At 42.5% G+C, this 23,638-nt stretch overlaps 1 protein-coding gene across 4 annotated transcripts in view; it reads left to right on the top strand.

Moving 5' to 3' along the window:
• Positions 1-23,638, top strand: part of LOC111253319 (protein tolkin-like) — a 111,835-nt gene that overhangs the window by 14,783 nt on the left and 73,414 nt on the right. For 3 of the 4 annotated variants that reach the window (XM_086977919.1, XM_086977917.1, XM_022812557.2), the window contains exons 2-5: positions 13,600-13,729; positions 19,625-19,746; positions 21,650-21,823; positions 22,941-23,066. In XM_086977919.1, the coding sequence (XP_086834045.1) occupies positions 13,600-13,729; positions 19,625-19,746; positions 21,650-21,823; positions 22,941-23,066 (552 nt within the window). Of the gene's footprint in view, positions 1-13,599; positions 13,730-19,624; positions 19,747-20,444; positions 20,635-21,649; positions 21,824-22,940; positions 23,067-23,638 lie in introns of those variants that run through there. The other variant, XM_086977918.1, reaches the window with a different exon arrangement.

Genomic DNA, 23,638 nt, shown 5'->3' with positions numbered 1-23,638 from the left:
GAGGCAATGCTCGTTGCCAAATCAGCAGGTAAAAATCGTATTTCCATATCTTGACGCCTAGCCAGACCGCCGTCCCTACCCGGAGTTGATCCCAATGGAGTTCAGTCCACTCTTCAGTCGAGAAATTGGTCCGATATGGCCATGATAAATGAAGGTTCATAAATATGTGTATCTATATTATAAGCAAGGTTTTTATGATTAAGGCCTTTTATGTAGTCCGTAATAACGCGTTCTACAGACGGAACTTTTGGGCGACGACATAAAGTATCGCGTAATGACAAGCGAATACATACATTAGATTGATGCCAGAGAATTAAGTTACTGCATCATAGTAATGCATTTCCTACGAAAAACGTCGCTGTCAGTTCAAGTATAGAGCTTAACCATGAAAATGTCACAATTATTATTATCAAAAAAAAAGCCAGCACCGTCACCTGACGTGTCATGGCCATCGATTAGCGAATGCTGGGCAGCACCAACAGACACGACTCGGTGTCGTCCATGTTTCACTGAAATAGGCTCTAACATATCATCTCTCTTTAAAAGGCTCTAGGGAGGCTAATGTATAGAGAAATTGTTTGCTCTATCTACGGGTCTATTCGAACGCTAGGCATGGAATACCGTTAGCAATCGGCCCATAATCTCCCATCGGAGTGCATGACGTTTCTCAGTTACAGACAGAAATGGATCCTATCAATGTGGTCACCGAAATCTTAAAAAGTGTTAATTGTTGGCCCTGTTCTTATATTTACGAGTAAAAATTTACTAGAATTACGTGAGTTTCGCTGGTCAGTATTCTGGAATACTAGGGACCTAACAGCGGTGATATTGTCTCTTCAGCCATATTTTTTGTGCCTCGATTTTCGTTAAAAGAACGTTGTGTATATGGTAGGTGCACTTCTTTCTCAAGTATCTTGTGAAGAACATAATATTTGGGTTAGCTAAAATATGTGGGCTACACTGAAAGCAGCTTGGAAAAGCTTTCCATACTTACCCACAATCACAGCGTCTGTATACTAACAAATGAATTTTTTAATACATCATTTACATAACAAAACACTAAGGTATTTGGTCTGCTTGAGCAAACTTATTACAAGATGGATTTTCCGTGAGACGTTTTTCTTGAAATAACAGAACAACAATAGGTACCTCAGTCAGCTGAACGATGTACTACTGACCTGCTTTCGAGCCTTTTTTAGGCTCGCTGACTGTTCCGTATCGATTGTTCGTAATAGTTCCCGGCAGATCAGTCACTTAACAGCCTCAGTCTTTCCAGACTATAATAAGTGTAACAGGATAGAGAATTTGAAGCGGATCTTTGGAAGCCCGCCAACAACAGAATAGCAGACGAAAACCGAGCGGCTGGCTCATGCCGTAAAATCTCTGAAACGGGAGAGAACGATACGATCTGCATATCTCGAGTGGAGTTGATCGATTGCTGTCATCTTATTGCGTTTCTACAATCACAGCGGCTGTGCATATGGCGCCGGCAAAATGCAATATCGATCCCCTGGCCCCACTCTATTGGCCTGGGCTATTTGCTTCGGATCGAAGAAAAGGTGCGCCCGTCGAACATCGATGAGGAATCGAATGGATCTGGCCAGAGGATATAATTGAAAACACTAACTCAGCTTGCTCTGTTCCACCGAATTAGCTTGACATACTTAGCTAATATAGTCAAGTTAATTGCAAACCAACTTGGTTAGTTCGCTTACTTGATCGAAGCCGTACTGCTGCGGCGCTAGTGCTTCTCCCCGATTCAGCCAACTTTCATTCAAGTTATTATCTTTGTTCTGCTTTATGTCAAACCTTCACGCTAGGCCTGTACCTATAATACTGGACTTCTAATAGGAATATCCCTGCTCGAGTAAATAGAGAACCGTTGCCACTAATGTATTAGTTCATATATATTAAGTTCGTCGCGTCGTATGTGAAATACACGCAGTGGTCTGATAATGATGGTTATCTTTTTTTTATTAAGCTCATTAGTCTATCGAACGCTGTAAACAAGCCAATGTACTAATTATAATATATTAGTATCAGATATCAAATCAGTAAGTGATTTTATGGAAAAAAAAAACGGCAAAAATATCGACCGTTCTGTAATAATAATTGGAGTGATAACACGATTTCAGTCTAGATACTCGACGAGTGCGAGTTGATAATAGCCTAGATATCAGTTGTATCCTTTCAAACTGCATCCTCTGCTTTCAAATCTGATTTTCGGCTTTGCTACTTTTGCAGTAGCAGACGGAAAAAAAAAACTTTGCACAGATAATACGTTTGTTTCGCTTTCCCCCTAATTATTACAGAAATAAGTTTGTTAGTCGATAATCATGATATTTTAGTCAGACTAAAAATGCAAAAATTATTGCCAACGCCAAATTCCGGTAGTAAAACAGGAATGACTTCTGCCGTTGACTTAACTAGTCTGTTGTTATCAAAGCGGACAGAATAAGAAGTAAACACTTTTTTATATGAACTACCTTTTTCTGATAGACTACATACTAAAACTAGTACTTAGTTGCATTGTTATAAGGCGGTAGGAGGTGGTCGTAGCTGACCGAGTTTCCTCCCAGACATGTCAAAAGAAAAGAGGTCTGAGTATTTTCTGGTCCTGATCGCTGTCGATTCGCGGCAGTCCTGCAAACCGCTGCCGTAACGATTCGCTCGTACCCTGGCCAACAGTCAAACGGGGACAACATGACATGCTTTGGTCATCTACTATCTTGATCATACTCAGCATCACTTGTTGCCCCCATGAACCCACTTTTCTGTCGACGGACCCCTGTAGCCGTTCATTCAGCCTTTTTGTGCTTTCTGGCTGCTTCTTTGTCGATACTATGGCCTTTACGCGCCACTCTTCATCTTCGTGCTGCCTTCGCCCCCAGTTCTCTAACCAACAAGAGACCACTGTCGGCGGTCGTTGAGGCGGAGGATGTAGTGGTGGTGGTGGAGACCGCAGCAACAACAACCATGAAGCTTTTGGTGAGGCTCTTCAATCGTCCAAGTCGGAAGACAAGCAAAAGCTTAAAAAAAGAAGGAAGTCCTTGCCCGTCGAGTAAGACAACTCCCTCATCCGGTCCCTTTGGGTTGGCCAGTCTCGAACCAGCACCGGCAGTCCGGTGCTCCTACTACTGATGCTGGTTTCTACATCGTCGCTGTTCTTTTGCGCGGCGATAGCGGCAGCAACAGAGATGGAGTCGTTCCTCGCTTCTTCGTCCTGTTCCTCTTCAACAGCGAGCGACATCCGTCCTCACGAATCGAAACGAGGATTAGATTGAAGGAAGAGAACACAAAAGAAAAGCGTTCGTCCGGCGACAGTAACTGCTGCTACTTCTGTCCTGCTCCTTCTACTGGACGCCGTATTAGAGTGCGCATCTGCCCTTAGCCCTTGTCACCACTATTGTCCCCGTGACTACGGCTGATTTCGGCCGCTCGTTGCGCAACAGCAGTAACAGCAGCAGCTGCAGAGATCGCACGAGTATAAGGAAACATTCGCCTGTGGCTGATTTTCGTTCCCTAGTTCTGCAGCACCCTCGTGTTCACTAAGCCTCGTTTTTGCTCCGTCTTCGTTTCATGTCTCCCCCTCGTTTTGGCTTTTTTCTTGGCATTGCCAAGGATAACGAATTGAAACAAGTAACGAAAGAGAAACGAGCTGGGCTCGAAGAAGTGAACAGAAAACAAAACGTAAACGAGAAAAGACAACACTGGAGGACAGAAGGAAAAGAGCGAATGAGCTGCCTGCCGCCAGAAACCCGCAGCAGCATTAATAGCAGTAGCAGTAGTTAGCGGCGCTCAGAAGAGCAGTGGGTTGTATTCCTGTGCGTAAGAGTGGACGTAGCAGCATCAGCTGCAGCAGACGAAAAGGAGAAAACAGGCGACAGCGACGAGGACGGAGGCGACGTTGTCGGCAATGGCAGCTACCACGGCAGTAGCAACAATGCCACCAAAAAAGAACAAGCAAACTGCCGTGAGAGCTGGAAAAAGTGGAGAAAGAAGATAATAGTACGCAGGGAGGGGGCAAAAAAACAGAACAGCAAACAGACGAAGCTCTTTTCGGTAAACTACGAAATACCCCGCTTCTGAACAGAAAGAGCGCGTGGACAACGAAAAATTTCCCTTGCCCACAGTTACTTGCTCTCGTGCTTTGCCCGTAATTAGACGACTAGCATTTAAGAGGTAGCGTTTTATAGCGTTAGGTGATATGGTTAAGCCACTAAAAAAAGGGTAGAATATTTGTAATGTGTAAACTGAAACGTCATGTGTATTCTAAGGTTCTCGATAATGTGAGGACATCGAACGTCCGGGTTTTAATGACTAATTTAGTTGTAAATATAAACATATAAGATGCACTCAGTATAACTTGGCAAGAAGTTTCGAACGAAGCAAAAAGAATTGAAATTCGGTGGATGCTTGTACAAGTAATAACTTTAATGCCACAAAAGGGCATAGCACAAATAACAGCTGAGCAAAGTGAATAAATACAATGGCACAATTTAGTTTTAGTTCCCTAGTAAGAGCTCCTAAGAGCTTTAAATTGGATTGAAAATTTCTATTGACAATCTTCGTTCAGAGATTGGAGTGTAGCTTTTTGGATTTGTAATTGCGACTTCTAAAAACATAGCTAAAAGCGAATGCAGATATTCAACTTAAACTATAATACGGATATCTTTCCTTGCGAATTATAATTTCTGTGTGGAAAAGGGGAACATATTCTGGAATTCCGCCAACGACGCATACTTTATAACCCATACGAATGAAGAATATTCCCTCCAAATCGTAAGCAGTTCTATGACTAAACTTATCCTCTCAGTGTATGTTGATCTATAAGAATCATGGCGGCTTTTTAAATAAATAGCTGAGAGCCATAAGGAAATAGGATTGTTCGCCACGAACCACGAGGCCATATATCGAACGGCCGCTAAATGTGCTACTCCGAAAGTTCTCCGTGCATGCCACGTTTAGCTCTATATAAACTTATCATCACACAGAATGCCCCACAGGTCTGACAAGTTACGTCGGCCGAAAATGTACACTTTCCTGCAAGATTTGCATCTTTGTAACAGTGAGCTATCCGATAATTTTTCGCGGCAAGGATAGCGCCATTGCTTAGCCTTGGTGCAACGATGCGTGCCTATGCAAATGTAACCACTCCCTCATTTCAGACTTGTGCGCACTGCTTTATCTTTGTTCAATTCAAAGCCATTTGTACACCTATTACGCTTAATGAATACTTTTCAAAGTATTCATTCTAGAACACTGCTTACGTAACTACTGGGTATCTTTGTACTGAAAGAAAAAAGAGAAAAAGGGAACAATACTATCTGATATGAGGGTCAACTTGTGGATAACAAATGGTGTGCGAGCGCAGTACACCAATAGACCTACTGAATCTTACCGAAATTATCGCTTCTGAATAGGGACCAATTGAGTTGTAATGACTAGTAAACATTTATAAAATTACTATTGATTTACATGTATTGCTAGAAGCGTTGTCCTTCTAGGTCCACTTAATGACAAACCTCCAGGTTTTTTCTGTAGCAGTAAAAAAAAAACTGAAACTGGCTTTAAAGATGATGCGATAGGCCTTACTGCTAAGAACGCCGTTGGTTTTTTTCTATTTTTCGATTTTTACGGCAATTAATACTAACATAATTCGATAACTATACTAAAAAATACTTGGGTTGCAACAAATAACTACAGCTACAATTATTTACGTAAAAACCAAACGGTACAAACAAACGTTGTAGCAAAAAGCAGTAGTCGACAATTACCACCTGTTTCACATCCGATCGTGCTTTGCACGAAGGTATATGTACATGGCTGTCTGCGAACTAATTACTGCGTCTATTATTCCGCCTGATTTAGCCACCCAGCATCGTGTATTTATCCAATTAGTATATATTATTGTTATTATTATCCCTCTCCGTCCTGGTCTGCGTCGCGTGCTCGTCCACCCAGATGGGCCGAGTTGCTCGTAGCTGCCGCAGGTCGCATACAATTCGCAAATTTCTGTCCATTTGCAGCTGTGGCCATCTTGTTGCCCTAATGTTATGGTTAACCTGCGCCGAATGATATTCCCTAAAACTGTCAGCTTCAAATTTTCGACTTAAACATCCATACAAACGATTTGCTATAAATACTGCCATATGCCATATCACTTGATAGCCGGTAATTTCTATGGGAGACAACAAACATCATTAGAAGCTCGGCCACGAGGCCTCTGATAGCCAGAGTCAGACAGAGTCCTCCCATCATAACCGTTACTACAGCGATCTGAGCGATGTCAAATCTCGTCGACGATAGATGACCTATGCGGAAATACAGCCACACGCCGTAGAATGAGTGAACTGTAGCAGCCTTCCATTTTTCGGTGTAGTAACCTTTCTTCCGACCAGTAAATAGGATTACGCTGCTGGGTCATGAATTGTAGACGACGAAATAGAAGACGTACGGAGCTGATCGTGGATTTCCTTTTCGTAACCAACCTGTATCGCAGTGGGACGTACCATGGCGATCGCGGTCTATATACGCTATATAGAATCTCAATTTAACTGAACGGGACGCAATAATGAAATGAAGCAATATTGTCGAAAACGACAATTGTGACAGATACGACTGCCGTAGTCGCTGGTCTTCTCTGTACAGTTTGCGTCATAGCTACGTCAAGCAAACCTTTCGCATCACTCACGTGTCCTCCTCTCTGTCTAGCCACCATTCTACAGGCATGACTAGCAAAGGAGATAAACATGGATCTCACCGCCTTTCTTCTTCCCGTAGTTAGTACAGAAGAGACAGGCAGCAGAGGCGAGGGGAAATGAAGGCTCATTGCCATACAGCTGTACCCGCAGCGTGACGATTTACCACCCCGTCTTTGACCAAAACTCCGTAAGCCTGTCCTTTAACCTTTCGAGCAGGAGGAGGTAGTAGTCGCTGCCAAATCGAATCAGTCGGGTAACCCAGTTAGAAGAGGTTAGGAAGAAGGTTTACGAAGCTTAGATAAGTGAGCCACGGGACGCTAGCGAGGGGTACACAAAACCGGATACACAAAGCAACTGGAGACCAACCATCGCCAGCGGTGGCAAACCAGCGGCGGAACTGGATGAGATCAGCGGCAGTGGAGGTCGTGGATTTGAGCTTAGGCGATGTGGGGGGCCAACCAGCCGAGCACTCGATCATTGCGGCCATAGTAGCCGCTGCGTTCGTTTTTGACGGCCGCGTAGAAAGAGTCGACAGCCATAGTCGACAATCGAACTGGTATTCTCTCACAGGCCGATGTACAGGCGGTCAGACAAAGAGAAGTAAAGAAACGCTCAGACAATAAGTAAGCAAACGCCTGTATGATGCGAAAAGACTCGGGAGCAGACATGCCTAGGTGCCGCGACCACATCAACTGACGCGTGTCTCTTGAGAGTATTTGTGTGAATTTCGATGTTTGACTGGCAACAGACAATAGATAGAATGGCAACGACGCTCGGTCGGCCGCGATCGGCCGAAGCTGGCGGACTCAGTTCTAACATATCTCCTCTCCCTTTGCGCGTTCGCTGTTCTCCGTCGTTCGAGTGCGACCCGAGTGTTTGTGAATGCGTCAGTTTGACGACCTGAAAAGGTTGTTACATGACAATAACCATGTTTGCATCTGTGTTTTGTATAAGGAACAGGCGATCATATTAACTAAACAGTGTTTAGCTCGACAGTGAGTAAGGCAGCGTCGACTGAATTCATAAATCGGCTTGTCGCTCGTTGTCACAACGCATTAGAGACCCCGAAACATCAACACCGATACCATGATATATTCTTGCTTCGACTCGAAAAGAAGAATACTCTCAGTAGCTGATAGAGCTAAGAACGATGATATGGCTGCCCTTGGGCTCCGTTCGACAATTTTGGTTGCAGTGTAAAGCCATGGCCATCTGAATGGATATTATCTGCGTGTATACATATATGGCCATGGTTGTACTACTCGACCAACGTGCTCATCTGGCGGTCCACCCATGACACGAAGCAGTATCGCAGCGTATTCATAGACACCTAAAGCAAAAGGTTTGGTAACGCTTCTACTTCAGTAAACTGAATGATACGATGGGGTCGCCTCAGCATTTGCTGGCGGAACATTGCGATGATTAGTACGAAGGCGACTGAATACATTAGGAGGCCAGCTTTCCCTTCTTTTTTGTCATCTTGACAAGCACTGCAATGCACATAGGGCCCATGGGGGTGAGTGTGTAAATGAACAGAATGAAGAATCGGGAATATTATAAGGAAAAACGTTTGGTATACCAGCCCGAAAAATTTTTCGTTTGATAGATATCGATAGAAATGCTGCGATTTGTCTGTTTATTTACTATATCTTGTTCTTCACAGCACATTTTTAAATGAATAAATAATGTCCAATACTCGTTGTAAATAGTTCACTTCAGGAGGGTGTAATTAGTTTTGCACGAAACATTTGAAACTGTTACGGCTTGTAGAAGATGAAGATAATTTATTGTCTTCTAGGAAAATATTCAGTCCAACATTGAGGGAACTAAGGAAAATAGATACATTAGGTAAGGAGATAGTTAGATTTGTGTAATATAATTTCTAATTATGTAATATTTTCGTCCTCCTACTTGCCCCCAAATGATTATTGATCTCCTACATACTAAGTCTGTGAGCGCTATACATTTTTATTATTTAGGCGTATCTCTTGATCCCTTTAATCATACAACCTTAATCATTTGTTGGCATGCATTAGAGTTTGCTAGGCTTACTTCATGGTCATTTTCTAAACAATTCTAACGCAACGGGACTTTTTGATCGAGGTCTCACCGAAGTTTCCGCTTAAGGTCAGGATATCGCAGCGGAATAGATTCATTCATTTGTAGGTCGACGTGCGTATTTACCGCATGCATCAAGAAGGCATTGACTAACCGCGGGTAAAGATAACTAGTTGGGCCGGACCTTTTTTGGGGCCTTACTTGCCACATTCGTGCGTTTGCCTTGCGCGAGAAGCACAACAGGTTAAGTTACGAGTTGCAGAACTCCCTCGCCAGCTATTTTCTACGCTTATGTAAAAGATGCGTCCCTACAATAACAGCATTTCTTTTCTTGGACGCACAGCTACAGGCAAGCTAGACGTATGAGCGTATCGGTAATTTTTTTCTAAGCGATTCCATACATAAACTGATCCAGCAAGAAACAGACATTGTTATCTACCTTTTTTAATTATGTCATATATACGCGTCAAGTGAGGTCTAACAATACCTATAATGGACGAAAGATAAACTGATCTGCTATCAGTTATTAGTACTCTGTCACATGGTAAAATCACGGTAAATAAAAACTGCGACGTACGCACAACTCATAGAGAGTGAGATTCGTAAACGAAGTAATTTTTGTACGGTGCTTCGCATACGAATGACGCGCAGGGTGTGCCAAGTTCAGCGCCCTGTTACTAGATTACGTTACAGCCGACCCGAATTTTTACCTGGCAAATGATAGTATTTGTTTATGAACTATGTCTAGGTTTTTTTTACAGGGTCTTGCGTACCGCAAGAAACAGCTACGTGAGTCACAAATGAAGACAGCGTTCTGAAATGAGCAAGGCAGGGCCATTCGGTTCACCTTTTAAACCTAAAAGCGTCGTGCGACTCGTTTGGCTCGCTGGTTTGACACTCACTTAGACATAAGTAAATATACTTCTTGAAAAGATTCGAAGGGCATCTGAAACTCGGTAGAATTAAGCAAGGAAATGTTTTCCTATGTACGCAGCGAAGCATTTTTACTGTCATCTTATTAGCATAAGAAAAATAGAGGACCAATGCGACCGACTAACTCTAAGCAGTGTCTATTCTAATACACCTATGAAGCTGGTTAGAAAAAAATAGACCTTTTTTCTCGAGTCAGATACTGTCACTTTGATTATAATTATTTGTGTGCTTACGTTTCCTATCAATGTATATTTATGCTTCCGTTATCAATATACATAGAGGCGCGGCTGCATGGGATAGGGACTATATGGCCGAGTGCAGTTTTTTTTCAACAAAAAGGCGTTAATTTAAATTTTTACACCACAAAACTTCGAGAATTTTCAAGATGCAAAGGGGTCAGGAATTTAGTGCGATTTTTTGAAAAAATTTCAAAAGGTGGGACTCTATGGCACAGCTAGGTTTTGCATTTTGTTATAAAAAAAAGGCGCGATAATTAATTCATGCTTCTACTACACTTTCAAAGGCATACTTAAAGCAAGGTGTGTTTTCTCAATACATTGAATTATATTAAGTGATTATCCTGGGGCAACATGGGCCACTGCATTGAGGCATAAATGAAACCGCATACCGTCAGGGCTGATTTTACAAAAAAATTGAAAGAACTAAATGATCTAGAAACACTACTCTGCTTGGTAAGTGTGTGTTTGTATCGAATGTGTATATATCTCAAGTTAAACTGAGGCACCGTGATTTGGCACCTTCTGACGTCAACAACGTATGTTTCTATAAAACTCTTTGACAGCTCTATTGGCAAACGCATTGTTCGGGCGCGACAATAACCACTAATATGATTTCTGTGACAACAGTTGTATTCGACAATAACTTCAGGCAAATTTGGTCCACATAGGTCCACCTTCTTATACATACATCTAAAATTTGTTGCCAATCGGTCTTTAGACTCGACTTTTTGGCGGATTGTAATCTGTGTTCATATCCAATTATAATGAATGTCAATAAATCCTTCAAAGTTCTCCATCAGTTTTATATAGGAAGAGTTCTCCTAACTCCTAACTAACTTGGCAGGAGCAGGAGTACTAAAGGCATTCGGTGGTAGCGTTTCTGCTCCTGCTTTATTGTGGTTTGGTTAGTTGGTTCACCGTGCTTCGGCCACTGGAACAGATAGGGCCTATCTCAGGAGTACTGGCAAACGTCAGGTTTTGTCTCTCATTATCTACTGTGACCTCACCTAAAAAAACATCTGGCGTAGTCAGTAGCCGTATGACCAGCTAGTAGCGGCTGGCGGTCCAGCAAACGGGCTCTAGATTTCTGGGCAGAAAGTCGAAGCTCCGCCGACGTAGAGACTGACCGGACCCTCCTTGCGCATGTGAACTGGTCCGTGGCATGTTAATTAAGCTCCATTGGTGCGGCAGTGCCTGATAGCTAGCTCCACCTGCTCCCTTCAGTATCCCTAGCTCGTTCCCCGTCCCGCTCCTTTCCGCTATACCTTGAGGGACTCGAAATCCATTGGTGTGGATCCTGTTACTTCGGCCGTCTCCACCACTGGAGACATCGCTACTTCTACCAATGGATTCATGGAGGAGTGGCCTTTCTGTCATCACAGGCTAAAATTATAACTTCACGAAATGTATGAGGAGGAGAACGTAGAAAGTATAATAGATACCCCATGAGATTTATATTTGGTATACAGAGTATGTCCAAGATACGCAATTTAGAGGAAAGCATTAAAAGGTTTTTCAGTTTCAAACACACAAAATATTCTTTCTGCGAGTTTCCAATATGCTTCATAGGGAGTAAGAAGTTATTTACATGCTTTGTTTGAAGTTTAAATAGGTTTTACATTAGATTTACTTACTTATATACGAAAACGAGCGATTGACAAGCACGTGTATGTAGGTTAAAGTCTGCTACCTTCTAGTAAACACACAAACATATCCTACTGGTCTGATTAAAAAATGAAAAGCGAAATATTAAAGCTGTCTGGAAGTACAGTAAGAAGTACGTTTGAGATAGACTGAATTCAACTTAACTCACTCAAGTTGAACCAGCCAACTAACTGGGGCTTCCAGAGGTTTACTTGGTTTCCTTGATTCGTCTGGGCAGACAGTAATATAGTAGTGACCGACTATTACCACTGGTCGTTTGCTCTGGCTGGTTACGGTTAGATCAACAAGTTATTTCGGCTGGAATTCTAAGCTGCAACTGTCCTCTGCTTGGGTTATCAGTGAGCTCATTCCACGGCCCCTTCTTTCCACGTTTGCCGGAAGTTAGTAGGGACGGGCCAGAGGCAAGCGCAGCCCAACGGAAGTAGAAATCATTTGAATGAAAACTCTTTCCGGTCTACCTCGCCCTCGTTTGCGTGTCCTGATTTCTTTTTTTACCCCAGTAACTTCCCGTCCCATGCCGGCTCTCGGTAGCGAGCCCCTTGAGTACTAAAGCAAACAGAGTAACGGGGAGGCCGCATCGCACAACACCGAGCGGCCGGCCAGAAGAAAAATGCCTGCGGTGACTTCGATCTTCTCCGTGATCTGTCGGATGAGGATCTGCAGAAAAGAAAGGAGTCGGGTCGGAAGAAAAAGTAATCCTTACTTTGAATGGCGCTGTATTGTTTTTCAAAATGTTGCCATATCCTCTTTTTTCTCTTCAAGTGGTGTTGTCTGCTAGTGAAACTGAAAATTGATTTCTATTGCAAACACACGAAAGAAACATACTATGCCTTGTGGCAAACCCAAAGGCCATAGCTTTTGTAGCCTGAGCTTGACGGGTTAGAAGGTCATTCTATAACTCCAAAGGGAATCTATTCCTTCATCTCAGTAGTTCCATTTATATTTTTTTTGGTTGAAAGGCATAAGTAAGTATAGCGACAGAGTGGAATTCTTGAAACATTTATTTCCTTAGCAATTTTTACTCGTAGTGAGGACAGGCAAAATGCAATTGAGCTAACTGTCACTTTTCACTAAAAGAATTAACGTCTCAGAACGTTTTTAGGTAGCTTAGAGCAACGCATTTTGTTAAGTCCTAGCAACGATAAGCGGAAGGGGTGTTGGAATTGTCGGAAGTACCGGTATTTGACAGATGACTTAGAAAAGATCCCTAATGGCCACTTTGTCGGCCGCCATCTTCGCCAGGAGTCTAGTTATTTCAGACTCGCACAGGTTATTTTCTCGTGTTGCAAATTCAATGACCATGTAGACATACGCACACATCATAAATAAAAACCGGTTAGCGTACGCCATTACTTCGTGCATTGGGTCCTAGTGACATTGGTTTGCGCTTCCGGAAATGGAAAAAAATGGAAGGTATGATTAAATGGAATTTTTGCCATATAGCGGTCATACAAACAAAGCATGTATATTTTCTATTCCTCCGAGAGGAAACGAATCACCGTAGAAAGGCCACTCTTAATTTAGAACATATTCTAGGACAATTATATGCCTACGAGAATGAAAGTTTGAAATAAGTAATATTTCAGTGGCGAAAACTTACTACGAATAGACGGCACATACTTCTCCTTTGCTATGCTTGATGAAACTTGTGGCAAAATCTGTAGACTATGTTGGGCAAAAGGAACACATATTTATTACACTTACTTCCTACTTATTTGTTTAGTGACGACAAATATGAAACAATTGAGGACTGAAGAAACGATACTCATAATATAGTTGTTCTAATATTTTAGGCGCGAAATATTGTTTTGTGTTTATTCGTTTGATTTGAACTATCTGATCTGCTACATATATATATATACAGCGCATCCACTCGCAGCTGTTTCTGCACAATAACTGTGGTGCTTCTGCACGCTGCGTTCAATAGTGTTGTTATATAGCATAACTGTGCTGAATGATTAGAGCGAGTTTCTTATTTCGGGATTTTATGCTGCTTCCAGGCCCTGAAGGTACAGACATTGTCGGATGGATAGTACCTCATAGCAGACACCACGGTGGGGAAAAGCCGAGTTCACAAGGTCACGCCCCGGAACTCAACAGAAGTCACCCTCATCGCAGAAAAAATTTGAGGTGGGAAAGACTTTTTCATATTTTTCCACCTAAAACTGCTTTGACGTTTTCAAAGGACCTAGTTCAAAAATAGGTTGCATAAGTTGTATTCGATTTGGGTTTATGCTCGCTTTTTGACGAACGACACAAATACAAGAATACTGTAAGTTGGAACAACCTCTACAATTGTACCTGTACATTGTATGGTATATCCAGAATTACAACAGAAGTTTAATTATACGAATAGTCGCAAAAAGCAATATGGAATTAAACTGACACTTACTATTTTCCCTTGAAATCCGGGCACTTTTCAAAAGTTTTTTCCCAGGCAAAAAAGTATTCGATTTTACCTCAGCAAAGCCTACGGCTTGAAAGGCGACCATTTTTATTTAACAACTTTCCTATTTAGGGTAGGAGAAATAGTTAATATAAGATGCGGGTAACTAGAGCTTTCACAACAGTGAAGACCGCTACGCCTTAGTGAAAGACAATATCTTTTAACAGCATACGTATCGAAAACATTTTTCTAAAATTTCCGCTTTCAATCTGTATGGGCATCTTGTTCTTAACTGTCCCATTGACGGAACGATAAATTGCCCCCTGACAGGTGCGCTATCATCGATGGTTGAATAAACATGTTGTAGCTTGATGGAAAACTTGATTTCGAGCTTTGTCGATAAAATATGTCGCTTCTTATGACTCCTGCGAATAGAACAAGTGAACATTACAGGTTGGTATTATACTATTAATCATCGTAAGCGACGCTATTTGCGCCATTAACCACAACAACGTTGAGATAATGAAATTCCTTCCTCTGAGTGGACTTTTCAAAGTTTTCACATTAAGCTAAGCCGACACACAGGGACGCCAATGCGAACTTATCATAGGATATTTACTGGATCTCTATAGCTAAAGGATTAATCCACTCCTATTTACTGCCTACGAAATCATAAGCTCACACTCCGACGACACTAAGCGAGGTGGCCTGCGAAAGCACTGATCGAACGGAGATTTATAATAGAATATCATAAACTTAAATAGTCATTCTAGAGCTTTAAGTATTCCCTAAAGTATTCTTGATCTGTAGGCTCTATGGGCCTAAGGTATGCTTTTTCAACAATACGCAACTTGAAGAATCTAGTTGAAGAGACGTGCCCCAATCCTAAGCATGCTTTATCCTTTTATTGTCAAATCATCTATAGCATCGCTGCCTCGCAGTAGTCCTTGGCTGAAACGAATCCTTATATGCTAATTTATGAAAATCATGTCTGCTTGACCATTGGTCAGTCGTCGCTGCCTGCGTACAATCCATATATTTAAATCACGTACATAACACCTTGTTTCAACTATTTAATCTAAGAATATAGATTTTGATTGAAGCGTCTCGGCTTAGTTTGCAATTTGAGCCAAAAAACCAACTGCATGAGTTACGCGCGGTCTCTTCCAGGCGGGTAAAGAGTGACCCGACGATTGAATAAGAATGGACCAAGCGAAAAGCTGGCAAAACTTCGCCCGTAGCTACGTTTTCCTTCTAGTCCTGTTCGCCTTTCCCGCCCGATGAACTCCGTTCTCCCACAATGTGTCTCGACTTTTCTGTATGTGCGTGAGCTCAGAGGGAGCCGGAGCCACTTAGCGTCGACGAAAGCCCACATTTCTTCACCGACTGCTACCCCTGCTGACTTTGCCCATGTGGACTGCATAGCCCTACAGGCAGTACAGTGTCCTGTTTTTTCTGGCTAGCCAGCAAAGCCAGTAAGGCGACCCTCCAGCGAGTAGCTCCTGACAGATACTCCTGTGATTCTCATGCTGCTCTTGCCTTGTACTATTCGCTTCTTCTTCTCGACGCGGCCACCCCACTGCTTGCCCTGTCCCCCTGACCGCGTCCGCTGCCCGAGCAAGTCTTGCTCTGGTCTCAGTAGTTTCTCGTACGTTCGCGCTAACCGACCCCTCTGGTCCTCTCGGGCCACCTCATAATAAAACTTTATACTCACCGCTACTCTTGCAGCACGAATTCCCTTGTCGGTTACACACTCCCACGTCGCTTCTGCTGCTGCTGGCGACGTTATTCTCGTGCGGCGTCGACGACGAGTGAACCCACACGCGGAGTACGCTAACGGCTACCAGGCTTCCTCCCAGTGAGCCACAACCCATTGCCAGGGCGGGTACGCTATTTCCCGTACGGTATTTCCCGCTTTTCCGTCGCTGCTTTGTTACTCCGTGCCCGCTACAGCCAGCAGCGGCAACAGCACGCGTGGCGGCGCTGGGAGAATAACGGTGAAAAGCATAGCTTATCTCGACCTCTAACCCAATTCGAAAAGCGATATAGCACACATACGATGTGCGGTGTGCATATAGACGAAGAAGAACGATTTGAATCGAACCGCCTCAGCTTTATTTAGGCCAGCAACATAAGCACCGACAATAAAAACCGAGACGGACTCGCGCTTTCTACGAGGCACCGGCGTTATCTTTTTCTCTGAGGTGCGCCGGACTGAGAACTGGCCACAAGACGGCCTTCTCGTCGCCGAGCGAGTCTTTGCAGGCTCAGGTTCGTGGAAGCAGGAATCGGTGCGCTCAGGTGTTCCTTTTCGAACGAGAGGCACTGAGCGAGGAGAAAGACGCACAGCAAATTACGGTTATCGGGGAGATACAGTGTTAGCTAGAAAGATGATAACTCGTATTACTTTTGCCTCGGCTAATCCGGGGATTCTTTCTCTCGTCTGCCCGCTCGTCTGTCCAGCTTCGGTCGTTTCTTGCTTACATTCAGACTTGAGAACATTAGCAGAATAACTATTATTATAACAATAATACCATTATATCGTTATCTTTATAGCAGGTAAATGCTTATGCCGACGACGATATGGAGCGGTAAGATGTTTTCGAGTCAGTTATAAAAGAGTAAGAAATGGAATGGTGGCAATAAGGAAAAGCTGTTGCTTCGTAACAGTTTCCTACTGGAACACATTTGCTCGTTTCTGCTTTTATTGTTGATGCTTCCGATGCTTGTAGCGCTGTTGTTTTCACATGTGGAACGGGTAGGAATCGGCCATTCATAAGACGTTCTCACCACGTAGACCCGAGCAAATTTCCGAAAGCCAGCCAGGACTATCCTTCTTTTCCGAATTCAAGCGCACACTACGTTACAATGCAGGGGATTCTAGTTCAAGGCCTTCCTAGCCTTCGAGCTTTTGAGTCTCTTTTGGCGGATGTGCTTGCCCGGACGGTCGCGTTCGCGTCCCTGCTGAACTACTGACGAGCCAAGGGAGGAAAGTCGACGCTGAAAAGAGAACGAGCTGGCGAGCGCGTGCATCAACAGAAGCCACTACAGCGCCGCTTTGAGTGCAGATATTTGCAAGATAAAGAGTTAAAATAAAAGGCGGACGTTAGTACCATTGTTCCGGTAGAGCGGGGAAAGGGATATGATGTGAAGGGTAAGCGAAAAATAAAATGACGAAATGGGCGAACAACAGAAAAGCAAGAAAAGCCTGGTAAGAATAGGACGCCGTAAAAGGAAAGCGTTCTCGCGCCAGCCACGAGAGAGGAGAAAGCCGCTCTTCTAAGCACGTCGCGCGTCAATCGCCGTCACGCTGTCTTTCTGTGCTTGGGGCTAGACAGATGTGCATAATTCGGGTTGCCGGAAGAGGACGGCACGTCAAGTTTACAGGCTGAACAGACCCGATCTCAACGCTGTACAAGGAAGGTACTAGGGAAGGCCCCTTTTCACTGGAACCTTTCGCGTGGATCATGTACACGAAGGAGTGAAAAAAATAAAGTTTTTATGGTTAGCTGTGAGCGTAGCGAAACTGTAAGAAGATCAATAACAGCAACAAAACCGGTATCGATAACGAAGACAATCAGGACGGAAAATGAAGGCATAAGATTCAGTTAGAACTCTAAACGATATGCAAGACATGAAATACGAAGCAATAGCATAAGCAGACGTAACAGTTACAGCTCGTGTGCTCAACGAACGAATACGGTGCAAAGAGGAGTTGGTAGCAAAAAAAGACTAACGGTGGAGTAACCAGAGTATCCACCGAACGAAGACAACTATGGACATTGCCGTTCTTACAGTACGCTATGTTGCCACGCATTCAAGTCATGTAGGACAACAATTGGGGAATTGTACGAGCTGAAACTGCCAATGAGACTCGTTTTTGTAGATATTGGTACACAGCTCGATATGATGAGCTGATCACAGACGAGCAGCTGCAGCTGAAGATAGTAACGGTTGTGACACGAAACTGCTACAGAAGGAAGATGATACACCTCGAACCAAATAAATGCATGTCACGACCTTTCACTACTACAAGCTTCTTGCAGACAGAGAGAATAGTCTCTCTCTCGCTATATGTATATGTATCTATATTAAAGACACAGTGATACATGTGAAAGATGTGTCTTGGTGTCCGCATTTGTTACCGGAAGCTGGGTCTACAGCCTATACACGTTGAGCTGACTGTTTTATTACGGGGAAGCAAGCGAGCGGGCGTCAACTAGCGCCAACTGTTGTGCTATTCTAACACTAGACGAAAACTTGCCTTGTTCTTGCTATGGAAGCCGCTCTCTGATATCGGTTGGTTGATGGGTTGCATGCTGGACTATACCTAGTGCTTTTAATTGGACATTTTGCTCGTGAAAATTTTCGAAACGATTGAAAATGGGTTATCGAGAACTGACCAGGCATTGCGGCTCGCAACGCTTTACGCCTGCTGTAAGAGTATAAGCGTTTTGTAAACAAAAAAAAAAGACATATATAAAAAAAAAAAGCATGTTTACTCAAACTATTTTGTGTTGTTTGCGCGGAGATAGAAAGGAGATCCTACGTTTGTTGAGTTATGGAACTTTGATTCAAATTCAGATTAAACTTTAAAAGACTAGTTAGAAGTAGTCAAAATATGCCACAACTAACTTCGTGTGCTGCTTGTGGCATATTTTGCCACATGTGTTTCTACAGGTAGGGGAGAAAAGACATGTTGCCCTTAGCACGAACACTACTGAAAACTAGATAACGAATCATTATAAAAGAACTTATAATTGATCTCCTTGGCTTTAGTACATGTCGCGATGTAACACTTGCAATAGGCGTGACATGCAATGAATAAATTTTGTTATACTCATTATTATATACCCATTATTTGTTAACTGTTGTATATTGACACACGACATAGTTACCTTTATCAAAAAGTATTTCGATAGAGTGCGAGTGTACGCTTTATTTAAGAGATTTGTTAGAATTTACGGCTTTCGAAAATATGCTCTAGAAATGAATATTGAGGTCCCGTATCCTTTGCACCTTAAGGCTAGATAACTATTGCAATAGAGCAATAAACTTAAACAAACTGCTTTTAATAAAGCTCACATTTTAAAAAAGCTGCTAAACGTCCACGTATATAAATAAAATAACCTATCTGCATATTATCTTGCTACGTAATACCAAATTTATATTATGTTACATACAATACAGTGACATACGTTGGAGGCAATTTAGCGGTAATGCCCGACAAGAATTAAACCAATTGGTCGGGTTGTTTCATTAATCATAATGTATAGATCGACAACTTATTTGACATTGGATCCATTTGCTTAATGTGATTTTTTTTTTAGTTTTTAAACGCCCTTAGCCGAGCGTACTTCTCAGGACAAATGCAACCTCGGCCTTATATCATATCTCTGGTGTTGCTCGTTACTGATCACGTAGAAAAAATCGCTAATTACAATTGAGAAGTACGTAATTTGCTCCGAACATGTTTTTTGACTGTTCCGGAAAGCTTCTCGGTACTGAGTGCATCGTAATCGTTGTACTGATCTGTAGCTTTCTAGACAGCCTTTTATTTCCCTAATCTTTAAGCTCTCTTCAGCGGTACTGCGTGCAACTTTGAATTTCTTCTAACAAGCGTGCTGTATATCTTTCAGAATACGGTACCACGATCATTGGCGGCAAAGCCGGAGACGATCTCATCGCGCGGCCACAGCCAGAGTTGACCGATTATGGGACTTTGCTATAATTCCCTACGAAATAGAGGCAAATTTTTCAGGTAACGTTTCAGACCGAGCGAAAGCGAAAGGTATGGGCAGATTCGATTGTGTGTCGATTCTAAATCCCTCTTATAATTAATAAACAAGGTGCGTTTACAGTTTTTGCTTGACAAGATGTACTTGAACAGAAGTTTTATAATAAATTGGCTCGTAACATACGGTAGGGTTCCGAGCAGAATTAGAATGAGTTCCTATCACGGGAGCTAACCGTTAGCTAGACATCTAACATAGAACAATGTTCCCAAATAGAACTGCCACATGTGCTCAAGCGTAGATTCGTCAACAGTGAGAAAAACCGTTTTATCACGTCGTGGAGAAGTATATGGACGCTTGTCTACCAATACATCATAGCTAAACAATCATCGTATATTTGTTGTAAACAGTTAAGTCAAGATAATTTTTGATAACGAGTTAAAAGTCTGCGAAGCAACTTCACGCCTGTCGACACTCAGTGGCCAGTATATCATGTTTACTTTAGAGAGCTTTTGTGCAGTAGCCACTTTCCCTGACAGGCGGGTCGTGCAGAATATTATCAGTTCTACGCTGGCTTGCACCGGAACTCGAAGGGCGTAGCCTAGGCAAAAGCGTTTGGGTAGCCACCGATTGCCCAACCAGGTGAGCAGCAGCAGCAGCAATAGCAAACGACTTGTAGAGCTTATTCTATTTCTCTCCTACCTATCTCTATACATGGAAGCCTGTTGCGTCGGAGCTGAGGGTGTAGCCGAGTCGCCAATCTGTCGCCCCATTCTACCTGCGTTAGGTCTTTGCGAAACGGCAATCTTCGTCATAATCCAGTTAATGACTAGCAATCCCTTGATGTCGCCACCGAAAACCATACGACTGCACGCTGACCGACAAACGGTGGCCCGTTCGTCTACGATCTCTGTGTGAGCAGGAATCGTTCTAGAAGAGCGACTATGAGCATTTGATCACGCATTGCCATCGGTGAATCACAAACGATATATATCATAACATAAAATACTCAATGAACTAACAAATAAGGTTTTTTTTGAGAAACAGCAAAAAATTCACGGAAGTTCAACTCTTTACTCGATGTTAGCCGCAGTGTCCATGTTGAATTCTGTAGTCGACAGTGTTTGGCTTCTAACTTTTCTAAACGGAATGCCTCTGAACGTTATCGCGGCAAACTTTGCCCACGGACTGCATCTAAAACAATAAATGATTTCCTATTTGACTCAAGGACTAAGTAACGTAAACGTGAGGTAATTAGTACAGATGGTCCTCTAACACAATTTGTGAAGTAGGTTATGGACGTGAAGTGTTTCGATTACATAACTGTTTTTACGTAAATTTCGCTGTTTGTCAAGCACCGCTATATAATACCCTAATGTAAATGGATGGATATATATGTCTTCGATGCCGATAAAATGATTATTTCCCTAGCCATATTAGTCTGCATCTGTACATTTGGGAATATATTTCTAAAGTTAGTTGTCAAATTCAAGTGAAATTGTTTCACTTGCACCGAGTCGCGCACAAAATGCCTAAGTTATTATTGGGAATAATTGGTGGGAATAATCTCATTATTGGGAATCTATTTTTTGTTAGCTAGCGCATCGTATACTTGAAACTACGGATAGCAAGTTTTCACTTCGACCAAGTTTTACAAAGTTTCAACATTTTAAATTGGAGAGTTCCTTAATGAAGCTTCAATTAAGCAGTGGCAATACTAAATTGATCCGTGAGTCTAATATAGTTATAATCTGACCGAAGTAAAAATAATATGCAGTACCTGCTTTTCTTACGTGGGCAATCTCATTCAGCAACTAGTTAGATGTTCTTCAATTCTAATTAGAGGGTAAAACGAACATCAGCTGTTATAAGCGTACAGATGCAATGGATTAGTATCTGTGACGATCAAATGACTTCTATCTTCCACAGGTCCTCATCGGGCGTTATTTCGGCAAGCTATGCTTCACTGGGAGAACTATACTTGTGTTAAGTTCGTTGAGAAGGAGCCAGTTCATCACAACTACATCGTGTTCACCGAACGGCCCTGTGGGTGCTGTTCATTTGTAGGCAAACGGGGCAACGGGCCCCAAGCTATATCTATTGGTACGTATTAGCAAACTGATCGACGTGCATACATTTATTACTTCACTTAATCACGTACTTTCTAGCATGTAGTTATACTTCAATAATTATATAGTTATGATGATTAGCACAGTCATATAATATTTAGTCTTTTTTTTAAAAGCTCTTGTAGTACGTACTTTATCTAACATGCCAATGCCGCAATGTCTTCCTTTCTATTGCTATTCGCTCGCGCCATTTATGTGTGAACTACCATTCATAGGAGAATGCTTTGTATAATAGAACACCTCTGGATTGTTAATTTGCTCCTGTTATATTAAATTACATTAACGATCTCGACAATGTGGTCTATCTGTCCTGAATATATATATCTACGCAGGACATGCAGACTAGCCCTTAACATCAGCAAAATTCTGTCGCAGCTGCTACACCTTCCATGTACTTTCTTGGTCCGATAAACGTTACTATCAATTTATGTACTTCTTCTTTACCTTTCTAGTTCTAAAATTCTCTCAAAAAACAGGCTTACTATAGCGTCAACATAAATTGACGCCCTTCGCTATGTGCGCAATGACTTTTTTCATCTCTGTTTCCGTTACGCGGCATTATATAGAATACAATGCAGGACAAAAACGCGATCGTAAATTAGCTTTCGGTTGAACTCGTCGCCTTTTTGCTACGTCGTGTGCTACTCGCAGTGCTTAAACTCAATCGAAGTCGTACGGAGTGAGAAAAAAATTTTCAATCGTATAGATGGTAGCAGCATCTATGGATCTCCTCCTGTGTTAGCTTCTCTTACATTCGTTTGGCCTTCATGTTGCCTTTTTTAGTTTAATGCCTAGTAACTACTTTTGTGGTTAGACTTCCATTCGTCTCACAGTCATAATAGGTGCAGCAGGAAGCTCGCTCGCTAGCTTGCTATCCACGTCGTGATCCTAGAGCTATCCCTTCGTCCGAGGTAGATTTGAATGTGTTGTCTATTCATAGAACTCATCAGAAGCGCATATTGCAGAAGCGCATATAGACATACAGTCGATATGCGTGCAGGAGATGCTCATGCAGAAAGCTTATCTGCCAAGTAGCGTATTTCCTCGTTTTAATCAAGATACTGTGTTGCATCTCTCGTGTACGATTTCAGGGAAGAATTGTGACAAATTCGGAATCGTCGTGCATGAACTCGGCCACGTCGTCGGCTTCTGGCACGAACATACCCGGCCAGACAGGGATAACCACGTGCACATTATCGATAAAAATATAATGCAAGGTACAATTTGCTCATAGTTTCGACTTGTATGTTTTTCGAGGGGCGCGTGCCCTGTCTTGCTAGCGTTAAATAAGATAGTAGTAAGGATTTGCTCGCTTTCCTATAGCCTTTTCCTTTTGTCTGTTGCGGGCTTTGTGCAGCAAACTTATAATCATCATTTCGTTCAGACTCGAAAAGTCGATTTTTCGGCGGTAGGATCGCGCGGTTTCGATACTATTTTCATAATACTTTCCTTTGAGGTCAAAGTATCGCTGAAACTGCTCATGACATCCGTGCTGTTTAAGAAGAGCACATGATAATTTAGCTGACCTCCAAAGGTAATTGCCGACGTTTTGAATTGGTAGTTTAGATCTAAATGGCCCACGTATTTTGGTGGACCATACAGTTGCGACAAGCACAGTTCAGAAACATTTTTGGAAAAAACAAAACCATGAATTTAACTGATCATTGGCTGAAGTACGACACTAAAAAGGACCCGTCTGACATGATACAGCCAGCGTACTTCAGGAGAATGACGGACCGTGCGCAGCAAAAGTCGCGAAAACTGTTTTACGTAAGTTCAAATAGCAGGT

The sequence above is a fragment of the Varroa destructor genome, unplaced genomic scaffold (assembly GCF_002443255.2).
Source record: "Varroa destructor unplaced genomic scaffold, Vdes_3.0 BEIS01000001.1, whole genome shotgun sequence".
Classification (NCBI taxonomy): Eukaryota; Metazoa; Arthropoda; class Arachnida; order Mesostigmata; family Varroidae; genus Varroa; species Varroa destructor.
Note: the sequence above shows the minus strand (reverse complement) of the source record. Positions and strands in the feature narration are given on the sequence as shown.